The 13242-nt window shown below is 36.4% G+C and overlaps 1 protein-coding gene across 20 annotated transcripts in view; it reads left to right on the forward strand.

Moving 5' to 3' along the window:
* The window catches only part of LOC126353916 (cyclin-dependent kinase 11B), a 127922-nt gene extending 115417 nt beyond the window's left edge, over window positions 1-12505 (forward strand). For 10 of the 20 annotated variants that reach the window (XR_007565241.1, XR_007565232.1, XR_007565233.1 and 7 more), the window contains 2 exons: window positions 9443-9674; window positions 10087-12505. Coding sequence is in view for 10 of the 20 variants with exons in the window: in XM_050003149.1 (XP_049859106.1) it covers window positions 9443-9538 (96 nt within the window). In the remaining 10 variants the exon portion in view is untranslated. Of the gene's footprint in view, window positions 1-9442 lie in introns of all 20 variants that reach the window. The other 10 variants (XM_050003149.1, XM_050003150.1, XM_050003157.1 and 7 more) reach the window with 1 other exon arrangement.
* Window positions 12506-13242: the final 737 nt, after the last annotated feature.

Below are 13242 nucleotides of genomic sequence, written 5' to 3' on the forward strand. Positions count from 1 at the left end.
GTTCGACAAGCATGTAGTGCCCTCGCCCGCTAATAGTGGGCGATGGTAGTGCTAAACGGATACGTGTACACTCAAATGCCGAGCTACCGATAGATGTCTCTACAGTCTCACTACCATGATCCTTCGTGCAGTTCATTGCCATCTTTATTTTGTTGTTCTTTCTTCAGTTGCATTTGATGTTCTGTTCCTGTCGGTTGTGCGAAATTTTACAGTGTGTCCTGTCTTTCGTTGCAACTTGTAAGTTAAGTTGGAGGTGAGAGATGGGCAGAAAACTAAAAAACTATTTTACTTGTTCTTTTAGAGGTGTTTTATAGGTTAAAATATATGTTCGGTAATATTTCCTTGTATTATTATGTATGTCGGAGGATTGATTGGACTCACCTGTTTCATTGGAGGTGTAATATAGATCAACAGAAGTGTACGATTATTGTTCAGGGGTTGATAGGAATGACATGCTATATTTGATGTGATGTAAACTAAAGTGTTTGATACCACATTCTCTTGTATGTTTCGTTGTTTGTCGGTATCACCTGCTTCATTTGAGCTGTAGTAACGTCAACTGAAGAATTCAATAGGCTTTTTAAGTTTGACATGTTGATGACGTCATGGCTAAAAGCAGACGGATATTATATCCAGTGTCAGAGTACCGTCAAATTTTTTTTTTTTTTTTTTTTTTTTTTTTTTTTTTTTTTTTTTTTTTTTGGAAAAAAAAGCATTGGTGACAGGCAACTGATAAAGTGTTGAAAACAAATAAGCCACAGTCAATTCTGGATGGGATCCACTTCCATTTTGCAGAGAGTACTCATTGCAGTTGGCCCCTTACATGTATCACAAATTTCTTGTGCATCACAAATTCCCAAGTGACGGAAAACAATTGTTGGTGAGTCCTGTATATAATAAGTGTAAAAGAACAAACCCACAAAATTTGTAGAATTCATGAGAGTATTACAAGACCAAATATAAAATAAATTTCTCTGAAATAGAAACATGGATTTAGACAGCTACACTTTTATGAACTCAGCTGACCCTATTCTGCACAGTATGAACTCAGCTGACCCTATTCTGCAGAGTATGAACTCAGCTTACCCTATTGTGCACAGTATCCTGTGAACCATGGATGAAGGGCAGCAGACAGATTGCAGATTTCCAGAAAGCTTTTTATACAATGCCCCACTGCTGACTGTTAAATGAAGATCCCATCATAAGGAATAGGCTCCTCAATATCCGAATGGCTCAGATATTTCTTAAATAATAGAATCAGTATGTTATCCTTTGCAACATTGCATTTGGAGCAATTCAGAGGCATGCTGCTAGTTTAGTTACTGGCGAACATGCTGCAAGTATTACAGAGAGGTTTTGTGAACTCGAAGGGGAAGCCCTGGAGGGGGAATCCCTGGAGGGAAGATGTTATAAAACACTAAAATTAAGAGTTCCAGCATTTGTGTCTGTATGCAGAACGATTCTACTGCCATCAGTGCACATTTTGTATAAGGACCATGAAGACAAGATAAAACATCGGCTCATGTGGAGGCACAGAGTGCTCTATTTGCGAGTCGAATGACTAGTAATGGTACATGGCACCCATCACCATGTACGATATGGTGGCTTGGGGAGTAGGTGTGTAGATATGGTGTGACATATTTTAGAGAAACTAATGCTGTCTGTCCACATCTGTAATGTGTGAAAAATAGGTTATTCTGCAATTAGACACTGTTTCATTTTCCAAACATTTTATAATCTATTACACAGCTAAAAGCTCTGTTCATATTTAAAGCCTTATTGCAGGAGTCTGTTGATCTTAAATGTTAATCAGTTTACAGTGTGCTTGACAGTAAACTGCTGTATTTGCATGAATGAAATTTGAGAATGAGCAAATGTTTCAGTATGTCTTCCTATCCTTTTGGTCACCCCCTCCCTCCTCCCCCATCCCCCCCCCCCCCCACATATTTCCCATGGGTTCAATTATTATGCAGCTTTATTTGTAACCAATCATGCTTTTCAAATACTCAGCAGGTAGAAATGGAGTATTGTCAGTAAGTGTTTGCATAAGGTTTTCTAGCACTTTATTGTCTCAGCTGCAAACCTTTCCTCTTAAACCTACTTTCTGATGAAAAACACTAACGTATTAAGACACTGAGTAGGTTCAGATCATGATAACTTATAATAATACCGTAAAGTAGGCCATGAAGTCAGCAGTTTTTATGAAATGTCATAAAATGTGGTATTTTCCCCATGCCCATGGCAAAAGGTAAATTTGAATGCAGTGGTTACTAATTTTGATAACTGAGTTCTTTAATGTTGAAACTGTATCTTGAATTTTCTGTCATGGCTGAGGTTCATGTCTGACATTCAAATGACCATTCAGTTTTCATGTAAAATGATGCCCTACATTGATATCACACAAAAATACCCTATTGTCCACAAATTCCTTTACAGTAACAGTTCCACATTTCTATCTATACTCTGCAAACCACTGTGATGTGCATGGCACAGGATACTTCCTTTTATACCGGCTACTAGGGCTTCTTCCCATTCCACTTACACATGGAACACTGACTGCTTCAAACATCACTGTGCACTGCGGACCTAGTGTAATCTTGTCGTAACGATTTCTACAGAAATGGTACATAGGGGCTTATAGTATGTTCCTAGGTTCCTCACTTAGTTGGTTCTTGAAATTTTGTTAGCAGGCTTTCACAGGATAGTTTGCACCTGTTTTCAAGTGTCTGCCATTCAGTTTTTCAGCATCTCTAGGATGATCTCTTGTGAATGACAAATACATGTGACCATGGTTCCCCCTGGTCAGCCCAGTATGGTACAGGGCTCACTCACTCGAACAATATTCTGCAATGATTAACACAATGTTTTATAAGCTCTTTATTGATATTGTAATCATAGGGTACTGCATTTGCGCCACTTTAAAAACTTATCAAGATTTGACTGTATCTCTTTTCCCCAGACAGTACTTCATTATAGATAACTGAAACATCAGTGAAAAGTCAAGTTTCTATTCATATTGTCTACAACATCATGCAGCATGAGCAGCAAGAGTCCAACACATTTCCCTTGGGCACACCTATACCTAAGTTACTTATACTTCTTCTTCATCTGACAATCTACCATCCAAGATAATGTGCTGCAGCTTCCTACAAAAATTCTCATTTCGGTCACAAATTTCACTTGATACCACATACAAGAGTACTTTGGATCATACGTATGGATGTGGTACTGAGTCAAATGCTTTTTGGACATTGAGAAGTACTGCATATGCCTGACTGCTTTCATCCACAGCTTTCATTATGTCATGTAAGAAAAATACAAGTTGGAATTCACATTACTGATGTTTTTAGAATCCATGCGCTGGTGGGTATGGAGATCATTCTGTTCAAAGTGTCTTGAGTGTTCAAAATATGTTCTAAGATTCTACAACAAATTGATGTCAGTGATACAGGATGGTAGTTTTGTGGATCACTTCTGCTACTCTTCTTGTAGATGGATTTCTTCAAACTGTGAGCACAGTTTTATGTTCAGGATATTTATGATACATTCCGAAGAGGGGCTAGCTCAGCTACAAATTTGCTGTAGAATCCGGCAGAGATTACATCAGATACGGGAGCTTTGTTCAGTTATATAATCGTATCAGCTGTTTACCTAAACTACAGACACTAGTGCCAACAACATGTGGTGCAAAAATTAAATTTGGGGCCAGCCATTGTGGCCGAGCGGTTCTAGACGCTTCAGACTCGAACCTAGCGACCGCTACGGTTGCAGGTTCGAATCCTGCCTCGGGCATGGATGTATGTGATGTCCTTAGGTTAGTTAGGGTTAAGTAGTTCTAACAAGGGAACCTTCCCATCGCCCCCCCCCCCCCCTGCCCTCAGATTTAGTTATAAGTTGGCACAGTGGATAGGCCTTGAAAAACTGAACACAGATCAATCGAGAAAACAGGAAGAAGTTATGCAGAACTATGAAAAAAATAAGCAAAATATACAAACTGAGTAGTCCATGCGCAAGATAGGCAACATCAAGGAAAGTGCGAGCTGAGGAGCGCCGTGGTCCCGTGGTTAGCATGAGCAGCTGCGGAATGAGAGGTCCTTGGTTCAAGTCTTCCCTAGAGTAAAATGTTTATTTTCGCAAAGTTATGATCTGTCCGTTCGTTCATTGACGTCTCTGCTCACTGTAATAAGTTTAGTGTCTGTGTTTTGCGACCACACCGCAAAATCGTGCGATTAGTAGACGAAAGGACGTGCCTCTCCAATGCGAACCGAAAACATTTGATCACAAGGTCATAGGTCAACCGATTCCTCCACAGGAAAGCATGTCTGATATTTTCTATACGACACTGTTAACGGCATGTGCGTCACATGACAGGAATATGTTGTCGACCCACATAACTTGTACACTTGACGAATGGTAACAAGATACTTCTACCTTGCCTGATTTAGGTTTTCATGTGGATGTGGTAATCACTCCCAAAAAAGTGATGAAAACATAAGAGTTTGTCACATAAACTGAAAATAAAAAATTAAACTTTTCACTCGAGGGAAGACTTGAACCAAGGACCTCTCGTTCCGCAGCTGCGCACGCTAACCGCGAGACCACGGTGCTCCTGAGCTCACACTATCCTTGATGTTGTCTATCTTGCGCATGGACTACTCAGTTTGTATATTTTGCTTATTTTTTTCATAGTTCCACACAACTTCTTCCTATTTTCTCGATTGATCTGTATTCATTTTTTCAAGGCCTATCCACTGTGCCAACTTATAACTAAATCTGAGGGGGGTGCGATGGGGAGGTTCCCTTGTAAGTTCTAGGGGACTATGACCTCAGATGTTAAGTCCCATAGTGCTGAGAGCCATTTGAACCATTAAATATGGGCAGTAGCTCTGGCTAATCTTTTGTAAAGGAATATTTGAAAATGTTTTACAGCATTTCTGCTTTTGCTTTACCATTCTCAGTTTCAGCTCCAGAGTCATCCATAAATATTTGAACATTAACTCTGGTGCTACAACAGCTCTTATATGTGACCAGAATTTCTTTGCATTTGTAAGAGATCTGCCAAGCATATCCTTTTACAGCAGTCATTCAAGGCACAACAGATTGCCCTCATGACAAACACACACATTTCATTCAAAATCTGTCTGTGACCTAATTTTTGTTTTACACCTATTATGCTGTAGGGGGTAACAGTGGTTAGCACACTGGACTCGCATGCAGAAGGATTTCAGCAAACCCGCATCCCGCCATCCTGATTCAGGTTTTCCGTTTCCCTAAATCGCTTAAGGCAAATACCAAGATGGTTCTGTTGAAACACAGTCACTTTCTTTCTCCATTCTTCCCTAATCTGAACTTATGCTGCTCAGTCTCTAATGATCACACTGTCAATGGGTAACCTCCTCCTCCTACTATGTAGTAATCTTTAGTTTCTTCAGAAGTTTGTTTACATCTACATTGACATGGATATTCTGCAAATCAGATTTAAGTGCCTGGCAGAGGGTTCACCCATGGAACCACCTTCACAATTCTCTATTATTCCAATCTCGTATACCGCATGGAAAGAACAAACACCTGTATATTTCCATACAAGCTCTGGTTTCCCTTATTTTATCATGGTGATTGTTTTCCCCTATATTGGTGTCAACAAAATAATTTCACATTCAGAAGAGACAGTTGGTGACTGGAATTTTGTGAGAAGATTCCGCCACAACAAAAACGCCTCTATTTTAAAGATGTCCACCCCAAATCCTGTATCATTTCAGAGACATTCTCTCCCCTATTTCACAGTAATACAAAAGTGCTGCCCTTCTATGAACTACTCTGTCAATACTATCTGGTAAGGGTCCCGCACCGCTGCAGTATTCTAAAAGGGGACAGAGAAGCATAGTGCAGGCAGTCTGCTTAGTAGCTGACGGGAAATCGCAAATCCATTCACGTAACTGAGACGATATTCCATAGGCACACAATTTCACCACAAGCCGCTTGTGTGTTACAGTGTCAAAAGCCTTCTGGAAATCCAGAAATATAGACCCAATCTGAAATCACTTGTCAATAGCACTCAACACTTCGTGCAAGTAAACAGCTAGTTGTATAGGCACGACATTTTCTAAATCCATGTTGACTGTGTGTTAATCAACTGTTTTCTTCGAGGTAATTCATAAGGTTCGAACACAATATATGTTCCAAAATCCTGCTGCGTATCGACGTTAATGATGTGGATCAGTAATTTAGTCGATTACTCCTATTACCTTTCTTGAATATTGGTGGACCTGTGAAACTTTCCAGTCTTTGGGTGCGGATCTTTCCTTGAGCAAACGATTGTATATAATTGGTAAGTAGGAGCTATTGTATCAGCATACTGTGAAAGGGACCTAATTGGTATACAGTCTGGACCAGAAGACTTGGCTTTTATTAAGTCATTTAAGTTGCTTCACTGCTCCGAGGGTGTTTACTTCTAAATTACTCTTGCTGGCAACTGTTCTAGATTCAATTTCTTGAATATTTACTTCTTCTTTTGTGACGGAGGCTGAATTTAGTATGTCTGTTTTGCAGCACTGTCACTGACAGTATTTCCTAAGCTATCATGCAGAGAAGGCATTGATTGTGTCTTACCGCTAGCATACTTCACATACAACCAGAATCTCTTTGGATTTTCTGCCAGGTTTCAAGACAAAGTTTCATTGTGGAAACTATTATACTCATCTCGCATTGAAATCTGCACTAATTTTCGAGCTTCTGTGAAAGATCAGCAATCTTGGGGATTTTGTGTCTGTTTTAATTTGGCATGCTTGTTTTGTTGTTTCTGCAAGTGTTATCACCCGTTTCGTGTACCAAGGAGGATCAGCCCCATCTTTTGTTAATTTATTTGGAATAAATTTCTCAATTGCTGCCGACACTATATCTTTGAATTCAAGCCACATCTGGCCTACACTTACATTGTTAATTTGGAAGGAGTGGAGATTGCCTCTCAGGAAGGCATCAAGTGAATTTTTATCTGCTTTTTTGAATAAGTATATTTTTCATTTATTTTTGGAGGATTTTGGGGTTGCAATATTCAATCTCACTACGACAACCCTGTGTTCACTATCCCTGTATCCGTTTTGATGCTCGCTATTAACTCAGGATTATTTGTTGCTAAGAGGTAAAGTGTGTTTTCATAACCGTTTACTATTCACGAGGGCTCATGAACTAACTGCTCGAAATAATTTTCAGAGAATGTGTTTAGCACCAGACAGTGACTGTATATTACAGAGGGTTCTTCTCATCACCAACTGATCTAGGCACATAGGTGTATAGTGGAAGGTCAATTAGCCTTTTAATTTTGATCCATAGTTCTTCTGCAAGCTTCTGTTCAGAGTTAAATCTGCCTCATGGTCACTGATACCAGTTTCTACATTGTTGTCATTAGATCCAATTATTTCCATCATGAGTGGGCTTCCATTATTGTCATTAGATCCAATTACTTCCATCATGAGTGGGCTTCTGAACTATTTGTCCTATGTAGATTTCAGAAAGAGATTTATTTTTGTAATGTTTTGTCAAGCCTACTACTTCAAAAGCTGCAATTATCTGAACTGATTCTTGGATGTATGGATATTAACCAACTGTTTTGGTAAACAAATACCCCAGAAAATTATTTTGGAGAGATCTTCAATATCTTCAACGTGGTACATCAATTAAACTACGTTATTTTCATAGTATGAAGTATAGATACAAGTACCATCATATATGGCACTTCAGGTTTTCAAACACCTGAATCAACATGTTGTCTGCTTGCTTTGCTTCTATTAACCAGTCAAACAGTGGGACGAGACTAGAGATCAAACTGAACAACAAACTTCATTTCGCAAAATAGCAAAAATAATATTGAGTAAGTAATAAAATAAATATTCTCAGTGTTCTGTTTTACTGCATTTGCATGAATTCAATCAAGTCGGCATCATGTTTGTGAAGCTTAAGTGCCGTAGTTGGTGTTATTTACAAGTGCATACTATGGAAAATATGCTGTCCAGTTGATGCACTGCAGTAGAAATCTTTTCAAAATGTGTTGCTTTTGGTAGAATTTGCCTTAAAGTGCCACAAAATATGTTGTTATCTATGTTTCAAGTTTGACCTGATGCATTTATTACTCTGGGAAAAGGAATATATAATGATGAAACTAAACAGTGATATGCTCCTCCAGATGAAGCTGTCAACACTTACAGCCACTGATCCATGCAAGTCTCTGTTAACTGTTGGGTCTAGGTTCTTGTTTCAACCCCCAGGATGATGATGATGATTGACTTTTAATGATGTGGCAAGTTAGTAGCAATATTGGCATTCTCAAATGTCTGCTTTCGTCTTGGATGGAGTTTGTCTTACATAATCAAATTTAGACCCCAAGAGCCTCTTTTCGCACTAGAATGAAATGTTGACAGATCAGCAACAAAATGCCTCACAAGAGGACTTTAAGTTTGTAAAACTTTTTGATCTCTCGGAATTATTAAGCCTGTCAATTATATTTGACAGGTTTAAAGTAAACATTTCATTTTCCATTAATGAAATAAAGATGATGACAGTGCAAATAAATATTTTCAACATAATACTGAAAAACAATGAAATAAAACAAAAATAAGAACATGTTTAAAATATAAACTGTTAGGAAAAAAGCACAATTGGTCATAAAACAGTACTATATTTATTGTCCTTAGCTATAGCTTGAGGTGTAAAATATAGTCTTACAAATGTCTTCATTGCTCTTAAGTTGCATTTCCCCATGAGAAGAAAATGTATAATTTACAGCAAGCAGCTTACACAAGTTATTTCTATTGCATTTTCCATCATAAATTTTCATCAGATGGCATATAATAGCACCTTTCTTCACCTGCTTACAATGTCAAGTATTATTAATGCCACACTACATAATCAGAAAAGTTTGCTGGCAGTTTCAGGATTGCAGACCATGCCTCACATAGATTTATGTGAACATTTATCCATCTTAGTGACTTTTCTGTTCCTGTAAAACTGTTCAAATATTAATAATTTGAGTTAGTTATGCATATGTTCCTGCCAGAAAGCCATACCAACAGCTGAAACTAATAATATGGAATAAAGTTTAGCAAGATTTAGAGACACTCAGTTTCCATTTTTTAGTTTGTTATTAACTGTTAATTTTTATTTTTTAATCTTGCATTAGTGCCTTCATTCTTAGTCTTTTTTGCTTTCTTATTCTTTTACAGTACCTTCATTCTTTCACTATTTCTTATTCCTGTCTTTAGCCCACTTTGTGCCAGTTTTCTTTTTCCTCTTGCCTTGGAATACCTCCAGTTTGTAAACGTTTTCCCTAAAATTTTATTTCAGTGTTATATAATTTTAGTTTCTAGTATATACATATTTTTAAAAATACTGAATTCCAAGATTACTGTATTTTGGGTTAGTGACTTTAAGTATAATTCAATTGTTTCAGGGAGATGATGAAGAAGTCCCTGCTGGTGGGTTTCACATGGGAGTTGTTGAGAAAGGACGTGTTGCAGTTGGAGCTGGCTTCAGCCTGAAATTCTGAATTACTGGAAACACAGAATTTACCTTTGTGTTTTCACGAAGGTTATTTGATTCTGTGCACCATTGATTAAGGTTAACATTGTCGTGAAATTAGTGTGATGGCGGTATCAGTGGAACTTAATTTATGCTGAACTTAGGTAATTTCGATAAACAGTTTTACGCATTTTTTTACCGTGTAATTATAAATAACTATTTTGCTTGGTTTTAGTACACTCCAGAAAACTTTTTTCTTTGTTAAAATGTACTTTCAGTATTTAAAATTTTCATGTACATGTGAACCTACCTGTTATGTCTTATTTTTTGCTGTCTAGACCCTCTGTTTTATTACATTTGTATGTGGTAGTCACGATTAAAATGTTTTTGTGTATTCTCTTACAAATCCAGCAAGAAATTTGTAATTCTGTTATGAGGCATTACTTATAGATGTTGCTGTTTAAAATCTGACAATCCTCACTATTCTCCCCACATTTGCAACAGCAAAACCAGTAATATACATTTTTTATTGATTCCTGTAAAAAAGTACATTTAAATTTTCAGTCATTTTTTCAGCTGGATGGTTAGCACAAAGGAGATCAATTAGCCAAACTGAAGACTGAAGCAAATATTGGACATTTCTTGAGTATTCTTCTTGCTGTAACACAATCATAATGAAGCAGTTTAAAATGTTATATGATGTGCTGCTGCCACATGGTCCTTCATAAATTTGGGGAGAAACAACTGAATGCAAATCTGATTCAGCAAGAGTACTTAAAGAAAAAACTGTTGTTAGTATCTGACATGGAAAACCATATGAAACTTTTGTGCGTCTACCTCATCCTCGTCAAAATCTTCTGCATTCTTAAATACAAGTAGTAAAAGAAAAAAAAAATGCTGAATGTGTTCGGAGAGCAGAAAAAGTCATAAACCAGAGAATCATGAATAAATATTCCCACATCTTTCTTCTTTTTTGTATTTTTTAGAACAACCTTTTTGTCTCTGTCTCATAAGACTAGTCTTTTTACATTTCAACCAAACTCGTGCTAAACAGTGTGTGCCTATTAACATTGGAAAAAAAAAAAAAGCAAATATATTGACTGCTGTACTTGGTATGCTCTGCAACCTATTGGGAGCCATTTACATTTATGTAATTTGAGAATAAAAGTTCATGGCATAGTTTGAAAGGTGTGTTGTTACATATAATTTTTTATATTTGATATTTTCTATCAAATAGCAATGACTGAAAATAGGATAGTGTGACTAAGTAAGGGATTGGAAAATTAGTGCTCTGCAGATTCATGTATTAATGGAACACTGAATGTTTTGTTCCATTTATGCAGCTTCTGGTAGAACTGATTTTCATTTATTTCATTTTAGTTGTAGAATTCTTTTCCCTTAATTTTCAAAATGTGTCACGTTAAAAATTATATGCATTTGTTCAATGTCACACTCTTGATATAAAAACAAGTATTGGGTATTGATATTCCAAAACTAGCAATGGGACTTCAGTTTTTCTCTGCTTCTTGGAATTTTGGCAGCAAGTTTTGCCTGCCTTTCAGCTCATCATTTTGCAACCCATAATTTCAATTCCCTCTTTTGGTATGTCAAAGATTCAATTGTGGTTTTAGAAACATTTATTCACTCTCCAGTTATTGCCCAGCTGCTCCTGCAGATGAGGTGTTCTAACCATTAGCATTCTTTGTATGTAGTTGATTTACAGTTGTATTCCTTAGCAGCATATTTTGAGAGATGGCAAATCCCATCATTGATTTAGGTTGTTATGGAATGATTGTTTGTTCTTTCTTCTGAGATTTCCACCAAACTTCACCCAATAATGCTCTTAATGGTGACACATGAATTAGATGTCTCACTGTTAAAATCATTTTGGCTGTTGTGAAAGAAGGACTAATACTGGTTATGATGCTCTGCTGATAATATCTACAAAGCTCTGAAAAATTCTGTGTGAAACTATGAAGACACAAGAGAGATGTTTCTTTACCTCACATGCAGATACTGAGAAAATGTATGTTTCATGTTGGGGAGTAATGACAGCCATGTTGTGTGAAAATAGAGGACCACGGAAATGAAATGACATTTTGATATTAGACCAAGAAGAAAGAAAAAGTAGTATAAACATTATTGTTAGCAGCTGATAACTGACACAAATATTTCACTGTTATCTGATTACATATTGAAAACATTCTAAACTGGTTAAAATAAATAATTTGAGCTCATGAAAAATCACACATTCTATGAAGAAGTTAGATAAATGCAGACCTAATTTTTTTCCAATCCTCAAAGAAAAAGATATGAAAATATGGTATTTTTCCTTACGCAAATCTCTGCCTCAGTACCTCGTTTTCTGGAATAATTTTCTTTCTCAAAATTCCAAACTTTGTTTCTTTGCAGTGCAGATTAAAGTGTTAGTTTTATTTATGTCTATGAATTCCTTTTTCAAATAGTATTTTTCCATTTCAGTCTTGACACAAATATTTAATCAAGACCAGAACTGCATTCCATGTTTCAGTTGTATTTTGAATGTGATATGTTCTTCATATTTCAAAAATATTTTATTCAGGAAGTGATAATTCTAGAACTGTACCAATATTGGCAGTGAGACTTTGTTGGCATAGAAAAAGTCTTGTCGTGAAATTTATTATTGATTATTTACATATAAGAAACTCAGTGTAAACATTGATGAGTAAGGACATAGTGACAGAAATATAGTTCCTATTACAAAGTATCTTGTGCCTCTTGTCTCTATTTTTATCAGCTACGTATAGCACTATCAGTTATCTGTCATTGCAAAAATTGCTAGTTAATGTGTCATACTGTAGGGAAAAATTGCAAGCAGTACATAACAGGTTTGTAGTAAAACAATGATCTCTTTGTGTTGTTACAGAATTTTATGAAAAAATTGTTATAATGATTCTTTGTGACATATTATCGAAATATGTATCTGTTGTAAATAAAGTCCTAGTTTATAATAATCTTTTCTCGTACTTTCTTCACCTTCTTCCTTTTCCATGTAATTTATGTCCAGCAGAGACAACATTTTGTACAATATTTATGCATACAATACATTATATAACATGACAATGGTTAAGATGATTTTTCTCAACAATAGTGTGAAAAGTTTGTATTTAGGCTTTACTACCAGCTGTTTGATATCGAGTCTCTAGAAGAAAAAGGCAAACACGATGAAAGCTGTGTGTACATAGTCTAGATCAGTGGTTGTCAAACTGCAGCCCAAATCAAGTATTTTTGTGGACTGTGTTTTAATCCAATTTCATAGTAATATGTATCTAACAGCCAAATTCAAAAACTTCCACTAATGCCAAGTGCTTGTTAATCCTTTCCAGACCCTCTGGCTAAAACTGTGTACATTAATGTTTACTATGAATTAGCTGTAACAGAAATAATTTTCCTCAATGGAAACCTCATGTACACATTTGTGGATGTTCATATAAGTCTTGCATCTAAAATCATTTTAAAAAATCACCTAAGAACTAGCATAACAAAAAATTTTCTTTCCTCCAGAGAAAATTTCCAGTCTGAAAGGGTTGAGTGTAATTTTTTTGCTCAATAACACACACAAATGCTTAGAGACAGTAATATTTTAGTATGTGCTTAATTTTAATTGACACTGGTGCAACTGGATGTCAGCTAAATAAAATGGGCTGCTTTCCTCTGATGTATAAATAGCATGGGCACTGCAGGATTAGAAGT

The sequence above is a fragment of the Schistocerca gregaria genome, chromosome 3 (assembly GCF_023897955.1).
Source record: "Schistocerca gregaria isolate iqSchGreg1 chromosome 3, iqSchGreg1.2, whole genome shotgun sequence".
Classification (NCBI taxonomy): Eukaryota; Metazoa; Arthropoda; class Insecta; order Orthoptera; family Acrididae; genus Schistocerca; species Schistocerca gregaria.